We start from the raw sequence: 25,899 nt of genomic DNA, 5'->3' as shown, positions 1-25,899 counted from the left end.
TTTACTCTTGTTGTTTTAAGATAATTCCTTCTCTTGTGAGAGCTAGGAGGAAGTGCGGTAGGAAGTTTTATATATATATATATATATATATATATATATATATATATATATATATATATATATATGAATTTATTTTGAAAAAGTCCTTGTGATCCAAGTCACTTAGAGACTCACATGAATCAAATCTAAAGGATGCAAGAAAATTATATGGTTTAATCCTATGAAAATTAAGATGATGCAACAAAAAATCCTGTTGTCTTTGCATGGAGGCTAGAAATACTTCAAATTTGTGAATCTTGCAGAAAGACAAGCACAAGGTGAGAAATCCACTAGTACTCACTGCTATCTTTTTCACAGTTACCTATTTAAGAATCAAAGTTCTGTCTAGTTTCTGATTTTTTCTGATCTAAGTTTATTTGAATTCTGTTTCCAGGTGCTGAACAGAACAGTTTCACCTCCTACGTGAGTGGCTCAACTGCAAGTCCTCAACTAACTGCCAATCACCATCATCTTTTCCTGATGTACATGTGACCTCATTTTTGGTATAATTTATGCAGCTGTTATTGTCTCTGTGTATTTTAATATATAGAAATATAGACAGAGATTTATATAAAAATATACATTAAAAACGACAGAGTTTTTTTTTAAAAAAGATTAAGACAAATACAACCAGTATTCCTTTCCACAGGATTACTGAGTTGCACTTTGCGGATTTTTGTTTCTTGGGGTTTTTTTTAATAATAAGCATTATTCATTTGCAACCTCTTAATTTACAGAAACATTTCCACATTTGTATCATCACAGCTGAACAGGTACAGTGTTAGATGCCAGAATGAGAGTTGATACTACTTCTGCTTTCCTTTATAATCCCATGAAAATTCACATAGAAATTTATAGCAAACTTTCACTGAATTGGTATGAGAGAATTAACATTGTAGATTCTGACATCCTTGGGTGACATTCTGGAGAGTGACCATATACTGTGTACTTTGATGAGGACAGCCATTCTGCAGATCTCCACCCTCCTTCCTTTCACATACATGTAATTACTCATACACAAAAAATGCTGACAACAAATTCTGCAAACTGAGCAGTTACTGAAGTTGCTTCAGAAACTTTAGACAAAATCCAACAAGATCTCCCGTGGTCTTCTCTCTGTAGAACTTACTGTCTTACATCCAGTGTCCTTGTGTACCTATTATGTTCTGTGCATAATTATTAGTTGAAGCAGTCACAGTTCCTCAAACCAAATCACATTTAATTTTAGGACTAACATAGGTTGGATAAGACCTTTAAGGTCATCGAATCCAACCACACATCTAAGACTGCCAAGTTCATCACTAAACCATATCTCTGACTTAAATAAGCCATTCGCTTTCAAAGGAGTTTTCCTTTAGGCAATAAAGAAACAAACATAAGTGTACTTGGTCAAATAAACATCTCTCTTCAAACAAAGCACTGCTCTTTCCTTTTTAAGATTTTTTTTTTGTTCTGGTCTGCTCCGCTGTCATTAAGATTCAGCCATTCAAAAACTTATTAATGCCAATGCGTGCATTAGCCTAATGGGGGAAAGTTCTCTGGAAATGCAGAAATCTATTACTAATTTTTGTTTCCATAATACTGTAGACAGGAGTACTTAATTTTTAAGTAACATACCTATCAAATGATAACCTCCAGGTTTGTGGGAAGTCGTTACTCTTTCCTTTGACATACGTTTCTAGTACTGAAGTCAGCTGGCCAAACACAGGATGTATTTAGTGTTTACTGACATAAAATGGTTACCTGCAGTTTATCCTCATGGTTTGTATGAGTATTAGACAGATGCCTGAACTCCTGGGTCAGACGGAAGCAGTGCTTCACATGTTCGGGAGATACAAAATCTTCTGCCACTTTAATGCAGCTGTACAAATTATGGACCTAAAAACCCATATCAGATGACAGATATATAAAGACAATGAACCATATAAAACAAATAAAATAGAAGCCCAAACCCTGAAAGAAACATCAATAACAAAAACCAAACCCCCAGAAACCCCCATTACCACCCCCCCACACATATTTAGGCTCTGCTACATTTACTCATCAAAACCAGAAACTGACAGAGCTGTGTCTAATAGTAAAATGAGAACAAAGTACATGACATCTAACAGGTTTCCTGTTCTCCCATATACATTAGTGTTCCCTAAAGCAAGTTCTCTTAACCTTTGAATTTGGTTTCCTTGGCTGAAGTTTCACTCCACAGAAATGCTTTCCCTCCATTCACCCCAGCTTTTTTCCCCCTGTAATTTCATCACAGTTACGTACACATCATTCAGATATTTACATCACTTTTAGTGATATAAGAACTGCATATGTAGAAAAAAAAAACCCTTAAGTGTGCAATATTAATTACCAGTTATTTTAAAGCTGCAGCTGTTGTGCCTCCAATTCAATTCTATCTGTCAATATGGCCTAGAGTTGGTATAGTTACCTGATGGGGAGCACCTGCAGGAATGAACACGGCATCACCAAGGAACTGCACTATTGCCCAGCCTTGCACACCATACTCATCATATAGTCTCTTACGTAAGGTCTGGTCCAAGTACCAACTTTGGTCATGAATAGGGTCATGATCTGGAGGATTTTCTTGGCCTTGTTCTTCTCCAACCTAGGGCCAAGATATGGGGTAGAAGGAAACCATGACACAGCACCTTGATATTGCTGGCTCACAAAATGGTCTGTCCCTAAAAACTTAACAGACTATTTCAAGGTAGAACATTATTTTCATTAAGGTCATTTAGGTCTTAAACAGCAACATGCATTAGTAGGAAGATTCCAGATCAGGCTGAAAACCTGTGAACGTAGTAACTATCAGTGCCCTCAAAGACAGAAGTGCAATACCTACGCACTTGATGTTGATAGCAATTTGAATCATTCAGCTGCTATAAGCAAGCTAGTCAAGGAACCCTGTAAGCTCAAGCTTTCTTTGCAACCAGCATACCTTCCGGAGAAGTTCCCGTATCTTTTCAGCATCCTTGGCAGCATAGATGTGCCACAATGCTCCAGGTTTCTCTCTTCCTTCATGGATTCGCTGCTTTGTTACATCATCGGCATCTCCCTCATCAATTGTTTTCAGAACCTCTGAAAGGGGAATCCATGAAAAAGCTGCTCATTTTTTGACACAGAGAAGAGGAAGGAGCATTTTGAGCTACTAAATTCAGTCACACTGCAACTGTTGCATCATATAGTGCCCTTTCTAAGCCCATCAAGCTTCATTTTAACAGAATTCAGTGAATGTGTCAACTGACAGCTAATCACAAAGCTCAGTCTTGAATTTAAACTGAGCTACAATTATTCAAATACAAGGAGAAGACAGGGGAATAAGCTACTCTTTCTCCTCTTTTCTTCATGAATGTACCTAATTTCTAGCAAAACCCTGCTGCGCCCACAGTTGGAAACTAATGAAGCATTACTGCACTTTTAATTATGTGCTGCAAATGTAGCAAAACTGCCTTGTATATTTGAATTATGTATCATAGAAATGACAAGCTTAAACAATAAGATACTCTTCTTACAAACACAATTGATTTTTAGTGTACAGAAAACAGCTTTCCTTAAGCATTACCATCATCATGGCTCCCTTCCCCAATGGGAATCCCAACATACACCATGACGTTAACAGCATCAGACACATCCAAGTGCAGGTTTGTGGTACCGACTCGTCTGTCTTCTGCAGTAATTAAGCCTATAACAGAGTGCAAAATAAAATAAAATTCTGTGACTAATCTCTTATAGAAATAACCTAGCTGAAAAATCTGTCTGGAAAGCTAACTTTGTACAGCAATGAGAGCAGAAACCAAAGTCAAACAGCAACTGAAACAGGTATATCATGTCATGTGTAGCATAGGTAAGAAGTTTACTGATAACCAGTATTTTTATTTTACAGGAAACAGAAGCAGCAAACCTAGTTTACCCAAGTCATGAGAAAAAAAGCATTTTTATAACAAAGCCAGAACATGTACTTTACAATTTTGTCTCTCTGAAAGTCTTTTATACAGCCTGTACTAGAGAACTTAGCTATCATAAGTACAAAACAAGTCTTCCTATGCTTGGAGGCATGAGAGAACTGCTTTAAGTGGCATTAGCATCCTACTGTGTACAGCAAGTCAACGGTCTGTTACAAGTATAAGCCTCCAGCCATTTTTTATTTTCTGATACTAGCTGTAAAATCCATGACCAGTTGAATTCACAGCAGTTAGTGATCAACTTATCATTAACAATTCAGATTACAATTCAGTAAGGAGAAACACCTCCAGAGTCAAGTGCTTGTACCTTTGCATGTTGAAGGAACTTACATCTCTCAAGTGACAGTAAGTAATGGAGAAAGATTTCAAATGTTTGCTTCTTAATTCTTTGACCTTCTTATTAACATGTTCCCTTTTTTTTCCCTCTGGCCTTTCAATAGCACCCTCTCTTTCTACCTCTGCTTAACCATCTCTAGCAAGTAACATGGCAGGGAACCAGAATATTAAAAAAAATAAAAAAATCTTTGTATCAGTAAACAGTAACAGAAGCATGTGCCCACAAGAGTTTTTAGGATCACCATCATATTTATCTATTTTCTGTTTAAAATACAAGCTTTTGAAGTTAGGAACTTGAATCACTGAACAGTACCCATCATAACAGACCAGAAACAGGTCGAAGTGCCCAGAAGGTGGGTAATTTTCCTCTTAAATACTTCAGTTGCTCTCAAAAATATACTAACTTTTCCTTGAACCCTGTATTGGTATTATGCCTGTTATATGTATCAATAATTGTTTGCAAACTTAACTTACTGTATGTACATCTCTTGGATATACAAGGCAGAAAAGGGCACATCTGACAGAGAGAGGGCAAATATAAGAATAGATTTGCAGGACTAAATGAAAAAAAAAGAAACGGCAGGCTCTAGGATAAGCAATGCGTTTTGCCACAGCCACAGCCCTGTGCAATGACACAGCCTTGTATTTGCCCTAAGTGTAATAAAGAGTCACAAAAACCAGTATCTGCAGACCTATACTCACATACCATATGCATTGTACATTTTGGGACCCAAGTCAGGACGGACAAAGTAGCTTGGTAGCCTAGAAGCCAAATTCAGTCTGCCATCTCTCTTGGTATATTCAGGAAGAGGAAGATTTTCCATCAAGTCCTCAAACCTAGAGAACAAAGACAGACAAAGGCAGGTTACCCTCCTGTAGCACCTGCAGCAGTCCTGTCAGCACTGATACTAAAGGTTACTTACCTTGTAGGCATCATATCTCTGAAGTCCTCCCCTGGAGGCCAATCCTTTAACTTTAGTACCATTGGCTGACCATCATCTGACCTGAGCCGTTCTGCAAGAAACAAATTAAGATTTCTTCATGTAGTATCTTTTTACCACAGCCCACTACCTCGACAAAGCTGTAAGGGTTTTTGTACCTCTTACAATGCACAGCAAAATGGATCCATGTTTTGTTTTGGGCTTCCAAGCAGCATCATAGTACGACCAACAACAGTTTAACAACTATGTAAGTATACAGATATAATCACTGACAGCAGAAGTTTGACAGATCTTGCACAGCTGCTAAGTTTTAGAATAGTTTTTATTCGGCTTCAAAAGCCTTTCCAAGACATTCTTCCTTACTCCTTTTACCAAAGTCTGTGGGAGTTTTATCATTAATTTCAAGAGAAGTGGTACTTCTCTAAGATTAAACTTTAAGTTATTGGTTCTTGTTCTGAAATCAATCCTAACTTCAGTGTAAAGCAAGAAACCATCGTACACCTACATTCAAAAATGCTAAAGGGCAGGTGGTCACAAAGGAAGACAGCCCTTAGGTTTCTTCACTTCTTCTTTGCTGGAGGAGGAACTCAAATTAGCAGACAGCCAAAACCAAACGTTTGTTCTTTGCTTTAAGAGTTTTACATGAGTCCTGACTGGAAACAGAAAGCGAGCAGCACAGAAAGATGGCATTACATATGCAACAGTGGATGTATGCTATGACAGCACTGACCATATCAACTGCAGTTCTACCTCAGATCTTAGGGCTAAGAGAGTCTATCTGGAAGTGGTACACAAGTAGCTGAGAACTCACTGTAACATTTAGGGAAAACCATAGCTCACTCTTCTACCAGATTTTTCACAACGCTACATGAAGCCACCAATTAAAAAACTAGGTGTACAGCAGTCTTAAGACTTTAGCATCCCCGTTTCCCCAGAGAGTAATACCGTTCACTGCTTCCTACCTTGCTGAGAATTGTCAGCCAAACTGATCTAGCAGAGCTCCTGACAGCATCGGAAGAGAAAGCATATCTAAGAAATTAGGACTTGGAGACCTGTGAATCACATCTGTGTTACATATCAACAGGCTACAGAAGACAGCCTGAGTTTGCAATATAAAAAACTATTTTATTGAAATTAAAAGTAATTAAGAACTGCAGATACATAAACTGAAGTGACTGATTCAAAGATAAACTTTGATAAGCTACAGATTTTAGAGAGGCAAGTGAACTGAAAAGCTCAAGGACTTGAATTTCAAGATGTTTCACAACTTCCCATATTCAAGATTTTGAATTCATCAAGGATCTTTGTTCTAAAGAAGAAGCAGCTTGTGGGGAGGCTACTCAGAAAGGACAGAGTGAAGAACTACTTGGATGATAACATACAGATCCAACAAATTACATGAAAGTGGACAAACCCCAGAAAATATCTCATCAGCAAAGAAAAGCAGGTGTAAGAAGGATCGAAACAAAAAGTCAGACCTTTCAAAAGTCCACTTTGAGCCCAAAAATATTAAAAGAAACAGCAAAAGATTGAAATTAATTAAAGTATCATATAGAATCATGTCAGTAACACCTCCAAAGTCAGTGGCTGTTCTACATCTCTTTGGTAATGTAATGTGAGGGTGGGAGCCAGCCACACATTTCAAAAATTTAGAATTCATGTAATGCAGAGAAGTCAGAGACATTAGGTAATTTATCAACAGTTTTCATAAGAATTAGAATGTGAAATATGTGGACTAGCAACAAATAATATTCCTCTATACTAGGGATTGAACATGGCTGAAGAAACTCTAAAAAAAATGTATTTAAAAGAAACTGTCAAGAGTGATAAGGTTTTCCAACCTAGGTCATTAATATTTCTCATGTATAGTGTGGTGAAGGCTTTGTCTAAAAGAAAAGCCAAAGCTGATTTTGCTGAGAGAAGCATATCTGTCTGGAGACAAACTGCAAACAACATTTCTCAAAGATAACTTGACCCATACAAATTCACTATTTTCATTCCTGACCCCAGCACAAAAGTGAAGAGTGAACTTTCCTAATTACTGTCAATACACAAAGACCACACCACTAATATCCTCCAAGGCCATTTATTTCTGATTAATAACAAAACCAGTATGAAATTTAACAGTAAAAAATACAACACTCTGTACTAACCATATAAAAAACCAAGTCAAAAGCAGGGAGTTTATTGATTGGAAAATTACTAGGAAGGGAATATTCTTGGTCTGCAAATCTATAATTTCATTGACTGTTGAATGAACATTCCGTTAAGTCATCCAGCAGTTCACCATTTCTGCAATATGCACACAGCAATAAATACAGAAAAAATTTTATACACAACTCTATAATCAGCAATGTTGCAATGAACTTTTACAGCTCTAACACCTGTAACTATAAGACCACTCAGATCTAGGTATATACCATCTAAAATGGAGCACTCAGCTTTTCAGAAGCTCTTTACCCTGACCTGTTATGTCCTCAGAAATTTTAGCTGGTTAGTTTCCCCATCCACACTTGACAGAAGGTTTTCTCAAAGAAGAACTCGAGCATTAAATAATGTGTTATCATGTGAGGCACGCATATAGCATTGCTATTCATAATAGATATAAATTTGCATTTGTATGTCAAATTTACTTGACTGATGTGTTCCACCAAATCCAAATTTTCATATCAAAAGTCTCCAGCTGTTCTAGCTCAGCAGGTTCCCTTTAGTTTTACAATAAAAACTGAGGTTGAAAGGAGAGCAAAGGAAGACACATTACTTACTTTCTTAAAAATGGTAACTGAGGATTAATTTCACTGGGAAAAGTTAAAAAAAACCCAAACAAACAGGCAGTTTCTGAAGAAATGGAACATTTTTTGACACATGAACGTTACACACACCAACACACTGCAGTACATACAGTTCTCCTGGACAGTCCTGCTCTAATCTTCACCAATAAAGCATTTTCCAGGGTGTGCTACATGTAAGGAGCAATGGCTTCTTTGGATGAGACTGATAGGTATTGAGATTTTTTTCCTAATTTATTTTTCAGGAAAATAGCTGGAAAATGAAGAGCTGAAGATAGCAAGATAGACTGCTCAGATAAACTAGTCAGCCATAAATATTACTTACTAGATATTATCTCAAAGCCATCCCAGAAGTCACGCACTTTCACGTCTGAAATTATGGCACAGTTCCTGCAGTTCACCAAATCTACATCTTGATCTCCAAATTCCAGGCTGAAAGCTTCTGGTTTCCAAAGCTCTGACTTCAACTTCTTATGGACACCAGATACCAGCACGGGCTGAGAATACAAAGATGAATGCTTACTCCACCATAACCAATTATCTTACACATGCAGCCAAACTTTCTTAAGAGAGCCAAGACTCCTGGCTACCACCATACAAAAGACACCACAAATCTATTTTCATACGTCTGGCTTTTGCGCATCAAGCAAATAACCAGAGTCAAAGCAAACTTTAGTTCCACGCCATGTGCAGTTGCCCTAGAAGTGGCATTGGATTAGACTTGCCAAGGCAAGTGCATTAGGTCTCCATGGCAAGGTGTTGGCAGCAGGTATAAGCTCTGTCAGAGGAGGCTGGGAGCTGCCCCATGGTGGACACAGATGGTTCCACCTGGCTCAACAGACCCATCACTGGCCAAAGCTGAGCCCATAATTGATGCTGGTAGCATTCTCTGTAATAATGAGAAAGGGTAAAAAGTTCTTCATAGCTGACACACACTCTGTGTGTGTGTGTGTGTGTGAGAGAGAGAGAGAGAGAGAGAGAGAGAATGAGAGAAAGGGGGGGGGGGGGGGGGGAACAACACAACACACAGATGGCAGGCAGGAGGAAGGGAGAGAAACAGCTCTGCATACACCAAGGTCAGTGATGGAGGAGGTGCTCGCAGCCCATTGAAGAGCATGGTGAGGCAGGCTGTCCCCTGCAACCTGTGGAGGACCACAGTGAAGTAGAGATCCACCTGCAGTCCCCAGAGGATCCACTGCAGCAGAGGGATATTTGCTGGAGGAAGTCCATGGAGAGCCCATGCTGGAGCAGGCTCTGGCAGAAGCTGTAGGGAGAATCCCACTTTTAAGCAAACTTTCTGACAAAAACTGCCCACTGGTGGAGCCACATTGGAGCAGCCCATGGAGACAACTCATGTTGGAGCCATTTGTGAAGGACAGTATCCTGTGAGAGGAACTCCACACAGAGGAAGCAGCAGGAAAGTGTGAGGAGGAAAGGGCAGCAGACATTGTTTTGTGAACTGACCACAATCCCTATCATCCCCCCTGTGTCACTCCAGGAGTTGTGGCAGGAGGGAGGTAGAATAGCCAAAGATGAGAGAGAAAAGTTGAGCCTTTAGGAAAAAGCTGAAGTGGGCGGGGAGAGGTAAGGTGTTTACTGATTTGTCTTTCTTCTCTCCCAGCCTACTCTATTTTTAATTGGCAATAATTTCAAATCCTTTATCACAAATTAAACCTCTTTTGCCCGTGACAGCAATCCCTAAGGGATCTTCCTTGCTTTATCCTGACCCAGAAACTTCTTCACCTGATTTTCTTCCCATGTTCTGTTGAGAAGGGGGAGTGAGAAAACAGCTGGGTAGAGGGGTCTGGCAGCCAGACAGGGTCAATCCACCTGTGGCAGTAGAGTAGGTGTAGAATCCCACCACCTGTCCTTTTTTTTAAGCACACATGCAACTACCACTAGAAACAGCATTTGCACTAAAGCCTTCTCATGTGAAATTCTTGTCTTTTAATATTAATTGTTTAACTATTTCACTTGTTATTTATGTATAATCACAGATCAACATTAACTCTGTAGGACAAAACCAAGTAGTGGAAAAAAGGCTGCTCACTTGCAAAAGCGGTTTTAAGATGCTTAGTACATATATTCCAAACAGCTATTTCAGTGGCCTCTTCCCATAAAAGCATGTAAAATGCTTTAATTAATTTAATTCATCAATTCACTTAATTAACCTCAAAGCATATGCTAAACTGACAAGAATTGGGAAAGTTATACCAGACAATCCTCCCAACACTGCCAAAACCTTTTCAGTTCCTCTCACCCTGCCATCTCAAAAGAGAGTTACCAAACTTGAAAGAAAATGAAGAGGGTATGAAGTGAACTTGCACATGGACTATTCCCACCTGAAAAGCTTTAACTTTTGTAATTGCTACCTATGTTCAAATGGCAGTTCCCATGGCTACGCAATTTTGAATTAATTCCAAGCTGTGCCCTATACATTAACAATGATCTGATGGTGGGTCTCGGTTTATTCACATGAAGAGCTCAGCACAACCCTGAGAAGCACACACATCCCTAGATGTAATACCAGTGTGCTAGGCAAAGATACCTACAGAGCTGTATACAAGCAACTTCAAAGTTATGCTGCTTAAACACACTCCAGTAACTAACTGCTGCTTCTTTTGTATTGTCCAGTAGCCTCTAGTCCCTGAGTGAGGACAACTATTGACTCAGAAATGAATGTGAAAATCCCAAGCCTGGGGATAACAGAAATGGCCTTGGTTTTCAAATACAATATAACACAGCCATTAAGTTCTAGAAGGCAGCAATGAAACCTCAACTTCAGAAGAGTGAGATTTAGGAAAACAAAAAGGGGTTGTTTACTTTACTCCTGTGAATTTCAGGGGAATTAAAAAAAGCAAAAAACCCCACAGAAACATTTAGACTGGAAATGACTACTCCCACACCAAAAGAGAGTATTTTCTTGTGTTGAGGCTGAAATTTCTGTACCCACTCCCACTTCTCCTGTCAGTGGGCACTGACAAGAAGAGCCTGGCTCCCTCTTCTTAAGATTTCCTCCCCACTCTCCTGAGCCTCCTTTTCTATAGGCTGAACAATCCCAACTTGCTCAGCCTCTCTTCAGCTAAGTGATGCTCTAGTCTCTTCATCATCCTTGTGACCCTTTACTGGACTTCCTCTATTAATCCATAACTCCTTTGAATTGGGGAGCCCAGACTGAACACAGTAAGGGGAACCATCACTTCCTTTGACTTGCTGACAACTCTCTTTGTCATGAGGACACATTTTTAGCTCATGTCACCTCCTTGACCACTGGGAACCCAAGATTTTTCTAGGCAAAACTACCTTCCAAATGGTTGCTTCTCAGCAACTGCTGTAGGATGTTATTCTTCCTCGACGTACAGGACATTACATTTTCCCCTGCTGAACATCACCAGATTCTTCTCGGTCCAATTCTCCAGCCTGTTCAGACCCTCTGAATTAGCAGTAGAAGCCATCTGCAGTATCAGCATTCCTCCTAGTTTTGTATTGCCTGTAAACTTGCTAAGGGTGTATGAACCCTATCCCATCTAGGTCACTAATGACATGACAAGTACTACTCACTGCAGAAGTGACCCCCTATGATATACCACTAGTGACAGTGCTCTCACACATGGCATTTCAGTCAGTTTTAAGTCCATCACAGTGCTCACTTACCAAGTCACTTTGATGACATTATGACAGTGTAAAAAGCCTTTATTAAAGTTAAGACAAAAAACATCCACTACTTTCCCTTCATGTACCAAGCCAGTCATATTATCACTGAAGGCTACAAGGCAGGTTAAGCATGATTCAACCAGTATTCCTGAACTCCTCCTCTCTTCAGGACCATATCCCCATGGGATTCTTCCAAGCAAGTATCTGAAAAGGCAAAAGCCTGCTCTCGCAAAGCCCAAATTTGTGATCATGATTTTTTGTTTTGCTCCCTCCTCTCAGAATCTTGACCTGAATGCTACCATCTAATAGTCACTGCAGCCAAAGGTGCCCCGTATCTCTACATCAACCACCAGTTCCTCCTTGTGTGAAAGCACGAGGTCCAGAACAAGTGCCCTTCCCTAGCTGTTTCCTTGATCAGCTGTCTCAGAACATTGACATCAATGCACTTCAGAAAACTTCAGGACTGCTTGTGACCTGTTGTGTTGTTCCTCCAGCAGGTATCAGGGTGGTCCCATGAGGCCCAGGAAATGTGAACACAGGGCTTCCTCCAGTTTTCTGAGGCCTTATCATGTTTTTATGGTCAGTTGGTCTGTAGCAGATACTTGCCATAATGTTGTCCATAATTGCTGCTAAATAATCCTGGCCCCTAAGTTCTTGGATGGCTCATCATCAGTTCCTACACAATTTCAAGCATTCTAGGATCTTCCTCACAAAAACAGCAATGTTCCTTGCTTACTTTCCTGGCCTGTCATTCCTGTGTTGTTCTTCCTGAACAGCCTCTACCTATTCCTTCCCATACTACAGCTGCATGAGCTATCGCACCACTTTGTCATACCAATGAGACCAAACTGGTGGTCTGGTGCAACTGCACACTAATTCCTCCTCTTTGTTTAATGTGCTGCATGCATTAGTGTACAGGTACTTCAGAAAGACATCTAGTCATATTGATTTCCCAGAAACAGCGTGAGAGCTTTCTTCATAATGCTGTGATGCACACAGATCCTTACCTACATGCATATACTTGACATCTTTCATCCTTGGTTTCTTGAGTACGGGATTACTCCTGTTCACATCACCTCACACTGATTGCTTGCCAAATCAATCAATTCCTTCCTTGATCACTGGTCATACTCTCCCTCCCTTGTTCCTGCTTATCGCTTTCCTCATAAGGTTAGCCAGGATCTGTCTACTCCCCTACCCTTCACTGGCAGGAGTAAGAAAACCATGAGGGCTCCATGGCCTTGATTAACAATTCCAGAGCCATACGGTCACTTTTGATACTGTCCCCATCTCCCCAGTAGTACTCTGAGTGCCAATATGGAAAAGCAGCAGAGGGCACATGTTTGAGGGATAGATAAGCTTTGGTAGTCTTCCCACTATGTCCCAAATGTGACACCCTGACAAGCAGCAAACCTCCCTAAGATAACAAAGCAAATACAGCAATTTCAAATCTGAATATAATCCCTCATCCCAGCAAAAATGGTAACATTAACGCAATTAAAAACATTTAAGCATATTCTACAACAAACACTAAGGATCACCTACGAGTAAAATAACCTTTCACAGAATGTGTAGAAAGCATTGTCTGGTAGACTTTAAGCTGATAGCTAAACCAGCTGTCTTCAGTACAAAAAAAAAAGACATTTTGATCCCTGCTGTATTCACTTGACCACTTGTAAACAGCAATTAAAAGAAACCCCAAAACAACGAAACTACTTAACTTAGTAGAACCCTTCTGGCTATTAAGCAGCAAATTTGCAATGAAAGAAAGAAAGTATTCTCTCTAGTGAATAACAATGGACATGCCTGGTAGACATCATTTGCTAAATCTGCTCTCAAACTACAGGGAGATTAAAAAAACCAAACCAAACCAAAGAAAACCCAAACAAACAAACAAAAACAAATAAACAAAAAAAAGTTCCAGTTCCATACAATATTTTCAGTGTCTCAAAAAGAGAGAAATCCTAACATGAAAAGTCAGAAAATACCAGGTTGCTATAGGATGAGAATCCTAACAGTATACCCAGATGAGCAACAACCATTTTCAGGAGAGCAAAATGCTCTTTAAAAACAACTTCAAGAATTACTCTTACAGTCTCAGTAAATTCTGGGATAAGACAAAGTTTAACTTATTTCTGACAATTTCTAAGATAAAGGACTCAAAAAATGTTGTTCTTTTTTAGTGACACTGAAAGAGTGCCATTTATTATCTAAGCATTCAGGGAACAGAATTTTCTCTTTTAACAATTTGGGATGCCACCATATCCAACATCTTCATAAGGCACAGACCTAGTGTCCAGTGTGCATTTATTGTGCTGGGGAGGGTGGCTAAGGGGTTTTTTCCAAATAACCTTTCCCAAAACACAAAACAGGAAGGGGATTTGGGGAATAGTGGTAGAATTAATGTTCTTTCACTTCACTTTTAAAGGTGCAGCTGGGATGTACAGAAGGATGTAAGCCAAGGAAGAACAGTGACAGACAACAGTTTCTTCAGAGAGTCTCTGCTTGAAGAAATTCTGTTTAAAATAACCTTGTTGAGACAGTAACACCTGTCTGGGTCACATGCTCTCTCTTATGCAGGAACAAGGGAGGCTGTTGGATTCCTTTTCACATTTCAACAGGAAACTCCAATGACTGCAACACCACCTTGAGGATTGCTAAATGAGCAAAGGACTTGCCCAGTCTGTTTCTATTTAAAGGGTCCTCTGAATGATAAAATTATCCAGAAGCATCAATAGCATATCTTGGGGCAAAGGCTAAAATAGCAGGTCACAAAAAGTACACAAGCACAGCAATTGTAGCCAGAGCCTCAGGGTGTGCACCAACTTGGATGGTGCTGCACACTGCAAGCTACACATTGGACACAAGATCCATAATCACATCTCTAGACTCCCCAAGCAGTCTCTCAAGACTCATCGCCAGTCAAGAACCCCACGGTCACAAGCAGATCTTGCACATGGTGATTAACCAGTCTCATTGGCAAAGAAACTGACAAGCACAATTTTTGTAGGCATTCCCAAGATGTTTAGGATCCTCCGAGGAGAGACAGTAGTATTTCCTGACAGAAAGTGTTGAGAAAATTATCAAAGTATGCTAACCAGAAACTAAGAAGCTCTTAGCAAAGAAAAGCAGATGATGGACACCACAGCACTGCAAAAGAATGATATGAAATCCCTCGTAAATCAGAAAAATATGACAGGATGAAAAATAAAATTAAAAAAAAAAAAAGATTCTTATGCACCCCAAAAAAGTCAGGACAAGGAAGGCAACTGCACTTAGTGGGAAGCTGGCAGTGAAGTTTCTAGTCAGGTAAGTGAGGGTGTGCTGCACAGTACCTTCCTCCAGCTATTAGGAGCTGGCCAGAGGAATCATGAACAGAAATGTGGCTCATGGTACAACAGCCATCTTTGCAGTTCGCACGGCTATGTGCTAGCTGTGCTTGTGCCCAGGCAACCCAGAGAATGTGCAGTTCCATGGGACAGGCTACATTTAAATGAAAAGTATTCTACGTCTGTCAGAAGTAGACTCTGAGTGTCAAAAGAAGCATATGCAGCCTGTTCCTCCACCACACCTCAGTATCTTGTGAAAAACCACAAATAAGTATGGAATATGACTGCCAAGCGCATTAGCACTGTAACAATAAACTAACTGACAACAAGCACTTCTCCAGAAAAGATGATGATGGACCTAATGGTCTAGCACTAATGGCCTCAATTCTGAGTAGTTAGTGAAGGTAACTGTGTCAGAGGCAGCTGCAGAACCAAGTCCCAAGAATACAGTTTAAACAGCAATGGCCGTTATCCTCTGTTAGAGCTGTAGGTGCACTTCCTTTGCAGCAGCAATTACTCATCCATTTTTTTTTAAGATTCAGGCTGTCTGACCAGGCTGATCTTACTGACTCTGGAGAAGTCTAAGCTGCAGCACTACAGACTGACATCTGAAAAAGTGGCTATGCTGAGAGCAGGTCTAAGGTATAGTCTGTTATCTGAAGGCCTAACTGCTTGATGGCACCTCAGACAATCCATGAGAGTGACCCATGCATGAGTTGCTGAGTCCACAACAATACTTGGGTTCCCACTGGCTGTATATGGCTCAGGGTGAGACACTGTATCAAGTACATCCAAAATTCAGTAGACTATTGCATGCAGAATTTTCACTCTTGTACACACTGTAGCTGGAAGGAAATGCATCTTTCCCTGAGGCTATAAGGCATCAAGTGTGGGGTAGATGCTAAGGTGCACTCAGGGAATCAGAGTGGATTCACTACTGGGCTGTAGTAGAAAAGAGGAGGTTCAGCACAAAGCACACTACAACTAAAAGGGCCATCACAGCAAACACTCTCATGTTGGTAAGCTGAGAAGAGCTCAACATGCAAGAGCACATGCACCCAAATAAATATAGCATAAAGTGAACAGGGCTGCTGTGTCCCCTCTTTATAAAGCTACAGTTGAAATATTCATTCACCATATTCACTCAGGAGCCAAAGTTTGAATAGACTGTTTTCACCAACATACAGACTGCAATTTCAGGACACTAATAAGCAGCAAGGGTTGGATACTTATCACCCACCTGGCCTTGTTTCCAGCATTCCCTGAAGATCTTCCAGTTGTTTTTGTTGCTGGGATCATGAAGGCAAAGAAGTCTACCATCACACAGCCAAGAGTGGGAAGTGTGTGGATCCAGCACATTTAATCCCATTACCATTTCCTTCACCTCTCTCTGTGTGTCAGCTAAATTACTAGCTCGTTTTGCAGCATCAGACGTCTTCTTATTTTCCACCACAGAAGCAATGATATGGTCCAAGAAGTTTGGCAGGCTGGCTTTACCTTTGACCCCCTAAAAGATGTAAATCCAGAGGTAAGTTTAGTCTTGCAACAGTGTAAGTATTAAGGTATAGCTGCTCTCCTTCAGACTTTAGCACAGACACCTTGCTACCAGGAAAACATGCATCAGAAACAAACTGGCTCAGAGACAGACATGTATCCAAGTAAGAACAGAAATGGCTACGGCTCTGTTTTACAATGGTAGAAGTTAAAATAACCAGCTAAAGGCTACCTAGAAAAATATTATGCAGACATAAAATAGAAAATGTTAATGACCTAAATTCAGCTACTTTGATATTAAAAATAGTTCATAGTTTTCCCAACTTCATTTATGTCTCAACTCTATTTCCCTATTTTCCTCATCCCATTACTAAGGAAGTGAATTCAACCTTGGGACACATAAGCTGTTGGATATGTGAAGACTAAGTAAACACAGACAGAGAGAGGAGAAAGTGCTTCCTGTATGTTAGTGGAACCATGAGTAGAGAGACTCTCTGGTTCTGGTTGCCATGCTCCTCAAGAAACATTTAAAACTCAAGAGGTGTTTAAAATTTGTAACAGGTTATCAACAAAATCTTAAAATTTCATTTTAACTTTAAAAAATAAAAAACCTGCCTATAGGCCTTGTTTATAGCAAAATACTTAAGACACTAAATAGATTTCATATATTCTATGGAAGATAAACACTTATTGGACCTTGTTTCACACATTTGTGGGAGGAGGCAGGGCAGTGATAGATTTCTGGTACAAAAAACCTTCTCATTCAAGTGAATAACAAAACAAACATAGCAAACCAATCAACACTACTCTCTCCTCCCTCCCAAAAACTCCCTTCTTCTTAAAAACTAAAGTTCAACAGATAAAAAATTCACCATATACAGAGCTATCAATCTAAAACATAACATTATTCATTACTGAATATATTGATTCAGTAAAAAATACTTATGGAATTGCAGAAGAGTCTAGGTCCAACAGAAGTTCTAGAGATCACCTGGTGTAAATTTCTGTTGAAATTAGGTTTTGTTCCCCTGGGCTGGGTCATGCCAAACTTTAACTTCACAGGGTAGGAGACTAATTCACTTCTTAGGGCAGCCTATTCCACTCTTTGAATATAAAGGGAGAATTTTTCCTTAGATGTAGATAGAATTTCTCCTGACAGAAACTGGTATTGCCCCTTGCCCTGTTAACCATGCATCTTTATTAAAGGAGTAGTACCTCCATATTCCCTACAACCACCTTTTAGAAATGGTAAGATTGATCAGATCCCCAAAGCATTCTCTTCTCAAGGGTGAACAGAACCATTTCCTAGAACCTTTCCAAATGCGTTAAGCTCTCCAATGCTTTAATCATACTTCATGGCCCTTCACTGGATCCTATGCAATTTTTCACTGTCATTCTTCACCCAGGGAAATCAAAACTGGAAACAGTGTTCCAGGTGTAGCCCGACAGGGGCTGAATGAAATAACCACATTCCTTGATGTGCTGCAGCTGTATGCTTCCTGATGCAGCCCAGGACTGTTTACCTTTGCAGCTGCAGGTGTGCAGTGCTGGCCCAGGTGCAGCATGTTGTCCTCCAGGACCCTGGGCTCCTTTAAGAGGCACTACCCCACGGCTAGTCTGATTCCACTCTCTACTGCTGCCTAGAATTATGTTAGTTTTCTAACATAATTTTCATTTTCATAGTTTTCAGCCTATCTTACCCAAATAAGACTAGATCATAACATCATCCACTTTGGATGGTCTTAAAAATGTACCATTACTCTGACTCGCTAGAGGCTGTAAGACAGATAATATGCAGCTTAATTATTAAAGACAATGCTTATTATTCTTCACAACAGACTATCAATGCTCCAGAAAGATCAAGATGATTCCCTCCATGAGCAGCAGTCTTGCTTCTCTCAATTTGAGTAACACACCTGTTTCTCAGGTTTGTTTTGTTCATTCTATATGAAGCATCCAGACATTCAAGTCAGGAGATGGACCAGAATTCTCCATAACTTCTTTAAATCTAAATTACTCAGTGAAGATCAGAAGTCAGGAAAGTGAAAAAACACATTACACAATACATGTGATTAGATGTGGTGAGACAATGCATAGAGTTGCCAGGATAGGGATACAAGTTCAGACAGGCTATCTCAAGCCTTGAAGGAATAAGTTGCTTTAAAAACAAATGACCATAATTTCTTCGCCTGTACTCAGTGATGAGAGGCAGAAGTATTCTTGGATTCACTTTCCTGTAGCAGCATCATTTTTTCATGTACAGTTCCCTCTCCCAAAACCAACCAACACGAACTATTATCGAGGTGCGGGCCAGCCAGCCTGCCCGGCAGAGAGATAAAAAAAAAATCCACCATGAGACAAGCCATTTCATCTTCCTTCTTACTCTATCTGCCTAAGTTTTTGGGGAAAGTATTCACCAAAAAGAGCCAAGTGTTGATAAATTCCACAGAATTTATCCTTCTCCTTAAACTAAATGCTTCTAACCACTCCAAATAGCATTGATTTGTTCAGTGTTTTTTTTCAAAGTTATTTCTTCCAAAATGGATTTAAGTATCCTTATTCCAGAAAAGGCATTCAGAAATAGCAACTACACCTTAAACTCACAGAATCACAGAACATGCTGAGTTGAAAGTGATCCATCAGAATCATCAAGTCCATCTCCTGGCCCTGCACAAGACACACCAACAATCCCACCCTGTGCCTGAGCACGGGGTCCAAATGTGGCTATTCAGCTGTCTGCTGGACATTTTGTCCAGAAGGATATTTAGAGAGACATCATCAAAAATTTACTTCCAGAAAGATGACATCTACTGGCTTTCACAGACTCATGAAGTGGCCCCGTCATAGAAGAAATCACATTCAACAAGAAGGACTTTCCACCCACACGAAGCCATGCTGGCAGTGACCAATGACTGCATTGTACTCCAGATGTTTTCAAATTCTTCCCAAATTAATATTTTCCATTATTTTACTGGACACTTGAGTGAGACTGACACACTGACTGCCTGTGGTTTCCATGGTACTGCTCTTTGCCCTTTTAGGAAATCAAGACAATGTTTGCCAGCTTCCAGTCAGCTGGGACCACTCCAGACTCCCAAGACTGCATGAAACTCATTGAGAGAGGCTTTGTGATGACATCAGCAGCTCTCTGAAGATTCTTGGATTAATCCCATCAGGCCCCATAGATTTGTAGTGATGCAGCTGGAGCAGCAGATCCTGCCCAAGTATAGTCTAGATCAAATGCCTTTCAAGTATACATAAGTTTGAGGAACTGGTTTACTCTAAAGTTTTTGTCTTTTTTTTTCTGTGGTATGCTCTTACAATATTTTTAAAGATGTGAAATTTAAAGTGAACTTTGCAGGGATGCTGATTATCAACTAAACAAGTTATAGGCTGTATTTAACCCACTTTCTTGGTCTCTTGAAGAGAATAGCCTCTCCTCAGCCGTAGTAAACTAAAACTAAAAATTAGCATGAAAATTCTCTACAAATTTGTGGGGTGGTGGGATTTGGTGAGGCATTACATTCATTTCAACATTCAGGAGTAGAATAATATAAAAAACATTTAGATGAAAATTCTTCCCAAGAACAGATATCATTGAAGAAATAGAGAATTATTTACCGTAGAAGCTGCAGAAAAGACTGGAGGAAAGGGGATTCCTGTGTCTGATGGGACCTGAGGAAGTTTTCCTGGCCCCGTGTGTAGCAGATCTCTGAGGCTGGAGCCTTCAGCTTTGTTGCTAGATGTCACTGGGCCCAACAAGAGGCTATTAAACAGCTTTGGGGTTAGCGGGGAAACCTTTGTACTGGAGTTGAAGGAATCTAATCCAAAGGGTGAGTGGGATTCTTTATTAAGCACTGATCTCAGTGATCCTGATTCTGCAAGATAAATATAAACATTACAGGGAGGGGAGAGAAAAAATCCCCAAGAGGCAAAGTTAAAACGATCACAAAGTTTTCTGAAATTATTTGCTTTTGCATTAAATAGGATATTAAGTGAATCTTGTGGTAACGGTAAATTATCACTGTAACAGTGAATGAGGCACCTCAATGAGCATCAAAGATACTTCACATAGATTTTGCCCTTCATATGCTGCTAAGGTTTTGAACAGCACAACAGATCTGATCCAAAAAGATATGACACATGTAAACACAACTTTTTAATGGATTCAATTAAAAAACATTTCCCTGACTTTCTAAATTAATGTTTTGTTATTAAATATTTCAAATTTTAATGGTAGTCAAAATATTACAGTGGCCTGCAAAACTTGCAAGTGATTCACCAACATTTAACATCAATATGTAAAGTAGTCGCTTCTAGACATCTGGACAGGAATAAATCCTGTGTAAGTCACGCTACCTCTGACTTCTAGAAAGTGTATTCATTCCAACTACTGAGTATTAAATATCTCTAAGCTTTCATCTAACTCTCCAACTGGACTCAAGTCTCAGTTCCTTGGAAATACATTCTTCACATAGCACACAAAAGAGCTGTATTTACTTCAACAGTTATAAAGTGACAAAACCGCATCTGAAATTAATTACTATCATTTTACATCGGGATATCAGCTTCTGAGAAAATAAATACACAACCTTGCACAGAAATAAACTGTGAAACAGTATTGTCTGCAGCTGCATCCTCTTTCCAGCTTTGCATTTTCCTAAGCCTGTAGAACTAAACTGGTTCTAAGACGCAAAGGAAGAAAACTTACCTTTTTCTTTTCTATTTAGGGCTAGACACTCTCACGAAGTATAGCAATCAAACAGTATGTTATTATTTATCTTTTAATTGCAACCCCAGAGGGCATTTCTTCTGCTCACCTTTTGTTTCCTCTTTCGCTTTTTGCGTTGCTAAATCTGCAAGCCAGTGTAAAGCTGACGATGGAGCTGTTTCTGGACAAAGTGGTCTGTTAGTCTTTACTTCCCCAGTGTTATTGGTTGGTAATGTCTCTGCTTTTGCAGATTCTTCTATCCTACTGTCAGTTGCTTCAGATTTTGGTACAGTGTCCATTTCTACTTGCCCCACTCCTGCTGTCCCTGCTCCAGTGGAAAAGGCGTTCTCATTTCCAGAGACTGATGCACTAGGATTTACAGTTGGAAGCTAAAACAAAAAATACAAAAAACCTGCTAAATGTTGAATAAAGGGAAGAGTTCAACTTAGAAGACATTTTCAATATCCAAAGCATTTGGTTTCAACAGTTCTTTTTCTTATTTGCTATAAGCACACAGTAAAATTCATTTATGCTTAGCAGAACACAGGAGCTTCTTTATCTGCGTGTATTCACCTTGGCACTGTGGTGTGAATTCTTACCATGTCATCTTTTAACATAAGCCCAGTCTTTTTGATTTCTTTTCTTTTCCTTCTTTCTGGTTTTGTGGTTTGTTTTTTTTTTTAATTACAGATTTTTTGTGTTGATAGTTAAAGATTTTTTGTGTTGATAGTTACAGAACTGCTCTAGATTCCTTCAGGAAGCACAACAAAATAAAAACACGTTGCAAGCTACTCATTGTGGTTTGTTTTAAAATACAGAATACAGCACAATACATTAATGGCTCCCTCCCCAATCTCTACGTAACAGTATTAGCCCAAATAATATCTAACTTGGTAGATAACAGATGCAGTTCATGTTCCTAGAAAGTGGCCCAGAAGACTTTTGCTACTCTCAGAGTACATATGGAGAAAGCAAAATTCCTGTTTCACAAGAGATTACCTTAACAGATCTAACATCTTAATAGATCTTAAAAATGTAAATGTCGAACAAGGTAATTTCAGCTTCAAATTACATACCTGTGATATTCCATTAGTGACAGCTGGTCTCAACACTGATTTGTTCTGTCTGTTAATACATGGACAATTGGCTTTAATACCCCATTTGCCTCGTGCTGCATGAACCATGTCTCCAATATTGTAAAGTGCTGTAAATAAAGTAAGATCTTTAATATCACATGCAAAGAAATCTAAAAAAAGGCCTAAACTATATCTTCAAAGAGGTAGGTTTTTTTTAGTATTACTGCAAAGTACCTTTAAGGTCACATGCTATATAACAAGACATTGTCCCTGAACAGTAGAGTGTGGCGAACAGAGCTAACACTGCCTTCACAATGTCACTGAGAGGCTGTCAAACCTGGCAAATCCTACAGATTATCATCTGCTTCTACTGTTCCATGTAGGGTCCAATGATACTGCAACGAGGTGACTTTAAGCCACCGCAAGAAGCTATATAACCCTTGAAGCAATGTTGAAAGGATCTGGAGCACAGGTATTCACCTCTATCCTCCTGGTACACACACAGATGTAATGAATTGACCAGATGAATACCTGGCGGCATGGCCAGTGCCATATTCAACAGTTTTGCCTTCTATGACCACAAATCTACTTCCAGGAAGTCAGGTCTCTTGGGAGCAGATGGGATTCACCTGCCCAAGCAGAGCAAGAATGCCTCTGCCAACAATGTGACCAGACTTTTATGGAGAACTTTAAAATTAGATTTAGTGGGGAAAGGAGATGCAGATTTGAGCAACAGGCAAGAGCCAGGGGCTACCAACATATTAGGAAGCAACAGGGAAACACCTGTGAAATAACTCAAAGGAATTTTGGAATATTCCTGTCAAGAGGGGTAAGGTTGATAGGCCAGCTGGAGGGCATCTTCATACTAACGCATGGAGCTCGGGTGATGAGCAGGAGGAGACAGAAGTCATTGTGCAACTAGAAAGCGACAATCTAATCTTTATCACTGAAGCATGACACAATTAATTGTGGAACTGGTGAACTGTGGGGAGGTGCTCTCCATGAACAACATACTGACCACAGAGAGCTATCCTTGAAAAACAGTGATGAACAGGTCAAGAACTTATGGGCAAAAATGAGGGACAAAGCCAACAAAAAAAACCTCACTGCTGGGGTTTACTCCAGTCCACCCAGACAAAGGGAGCCTGTTGAAAAAATGTTCTTACTCAACTACAGGAAGCATCATGCTCACATGATGATTAGGGAAATTCAATCACCTTGACATCTGCTGGAACAGCAACATAGCAAGCTGCAAGCAATCAAGGATAATTCTGGAGTGCTTTGAGGATAACTTAATCCATGACATAGAGACCAACCACAAGAGAAGCGTTACTGGACCTATCATAGACCAACATGAAAGAACTAATCAGACATGTCAAGACTGGTGGCACCCTGAGCTGCAGTGATCAGGTCCTGGTGGAATTTACAACCTTGAGGGGTGTAGGCCAGATCAAGAGTAGAGTCAGAAGACTGAATTTCAGGAGAGCGGACTTTCATTTGCTTAAAGAATTAGTGTATGGGACACTCTGGGAAACTGCCCTCAGAGACAAAGGAACAGAACAGAGCTCACAGCTCTTTAAGAACATTTTTCTTGGAGTGCGAGCACTGTCAATTCCCCCATGTAAAAAATCAAATAAGGAAGGCAAGGGAAGAACACGGGTCAAGAAGGACCTCCTGATCAAACTAAAATCTAAGAATGAAATGCAGAGGCAGTAGAACCACGGACACATAATCCTGGATGCTGCCTGGATGTGCAGAGATGGCATCAGGAAACCTAATGCAAAGACAAAAATTTGACAAGGGATGCAGAGAATAATAAGGGTTTCAACAGTTATCCTGGCCAGAAAAAGAAGATTAAAGAAAATGTATACAACACACACCATCTGCACTAAATAAGATCTCCAAGCAAGTGACAGCTGACATGGAGAAAGCTGACATACTCAACATTTCTATTTCCCATCAGTTTTCAGTTGTATTCCCTTTTCTCACCTCTCTCGAGTCCCTGAACCTCAAAGGAGAAACTGGGGGAATAAAGTTCCTCCTCTCATTGGAGAACCACACAGAATCTCAAGCAGGAAGAGGACCATGAGGATCACTGAGAACAACTCCCTGCTCCTCACAGGAGCACCTAACACTAAACCATACAACTAAGAGCATCATCCAGACACTCCTCGAACCTGACAGGCTTGGTGCCCTGACCACTTCCCTGGAAAGTCTGTTCCAGTGCCCAGCCACCCACTCAGTGAAGCAGAGTCTGAACCTCCCCTGATGCGGCTTCATTCCATTTCCATTCCATTGCCCCATCCCTCCATGTGTTCAAGACCCCGTTGAATGGGGTTTGCAGCAACCTGGTCTAGTGGAAGGTAGTCCCTGCCCGTAGCATGGGGGTTGGACTAGTTGATCTTTAAAGGTTGCTACAAACCCAAACCATGTTATGATTCTGTGATTTTTAGGACCAGTTATGTAAATAGTCAAGTAAATAGTCAGCATGGACCATTTTGTTTCCCTCCCTGTCACCAGAGTAGAAGAAAAAAACCCCAAACCATCCCCAAAAAACTCTTTCTTGCTATTTAAAAGAATTTACTTAAATATGACTTAAAAACAGCTGAGCACAACAAATCACAGCTAATACTAGAAGGATGCACACTTCAAATCCACAGCTTGATCTTACTTGCGTTACCTTCCCTTCAACCCTCCTGCTGTAGCAAGTGGAATTGTCCTCTAAATCCATGCTAGAAGAGATATCAGCTACAACATCACCTATCTTTATATTTTTTCCATTTGCTTGCTCAGAATTAATATAAAATATGCTATTTTTCCTTTCGTGTTTCAAGCATTACCTGTACCAGGGATGATCTGTGTTGGCATGAGATTCTCTGGTTCATGAGACTGACCCTTTGCACACTTCAGCCATGAGAAAACTTCTTCATCACCAATCTCCTCTGTCTCTGGAATAAAGAAAAAAAATAGATTTTTGTACTAAAACTTTACAATACAGAATGTTTGTGCATTAATATTGTTTATTTAGAGTCTTTACAGTGCAAGAAATTAACCTGGTGATCTCAGAAATAAACTATAAATACAGATCATACAGACTGGATATACAGCAACTTCTGCCTCCTCAGGTTATACAGCTACCACAGTAATTTCCCCTCAGTCATCTCTAGCAGCTTGTTTTCAATCACCTAAAAATCTTGGCTTCTTACCTCAATTTTTAAAATATGATACTATTGTTCTCATTATGCTTTTCTAAGTTATCATAATGAATAGACAGGAGTATTCACACTTATTAACATCCAGTATTTTATACATCTGCTCCATATAATAATGTAACTGTCGCTAATTAATCTCACTCAGATTGCCATTTGTTTGCATCCATGCTACCAAAGTGGTCTCAATACAGTACAGTACACCAAAAAACCCAGCCAGGTATCTACTTTCTCATGCCTCTGCTTCTTAAAACTGAACTTCCTGAACTTCTTTCTGAATTAGAAGCCCTGGTGTGTCACAGAATAAAAAGAAGAGGAAAACCTTCCAATCTAACTCCTTATCAAAGACAGCAGTT

The 25,899-nt window shown here is 39.8% G+C and overlaps 1 protein-coding gene across 1 annotated transcript in view; it reads right to left on the bottom strand.

Moving 5' to 3' along the window:
* Positions 1–25,899, bottom strand: part of KDM3B (lysine demethylase 3B) — a 46,425-nt gene that overhangs the window by 1,593 nt on the left and 18,933 nt on the right. Inside the window, exons 12-23 of the mRNA XM_038150655.1 lie at positions 25,175–25,282; positions 22,335–22,462; positions 21,368–21,647; positions 20,169–20,425; positions 16,294–16,560; positions 8,396–8,567; positions 5,264–5,354; positions 5,047–5,177; positions 3,605–3,724; positions 2,981–3,120; positions 2,471–2,647; positions 1,783–1,917 (exon numbers count right to left, since the gene is read on the bottom strand). Of these exons, the coding sequence (XP_038006583.1) occupies positions 1,783–1,917; positions 2,471–2,647; positions 2,981–3,120; positions 3,605–3,724; positions 5,047–5,177; positions 5,264–5,354; positions 8,396–8,567; positions 16,294–16,560; positions 20,169–20,425; positions 21,368–21,647; positions 22,335–22,462; positions 25,175–25,282 (2,006 nt within the window). The remainder of the gene's footprint in view (positions 1–1,782; positions 1,918–2,470; positions 2,648–2,980; positions 3,121–3,604; positions 3,725–5,046; positions 5,178–5,263; positions 5,355–8,395; positions 8,568–16,293; positions 16,561–20,168; positions 20,426–21,367; positions 21,648–22,334; positions 22,463–25,174; positions 25,283–25,899) is intronic.

This window comes from Motacilla alba, chromosome 13, assembly GCF_015832195.1.
Source record: "Motacilla alba alba isolate MOTALB_02 chromosome 13, Motacilla_alba_V1.0_pri, whole genome shotgun sequence".
Classification (NCBI taxonomy): Eukaryota; Metazoa; Chordata; class Aves; order Passeriformes; family Motacillidae; genus Motacilla; species Motacilla alba.
The sequence above is the reverse complement of the archived record's forward strand: the minus strand, read 5'-3'. Positions and strand labels throughout refer to the sequence as shown.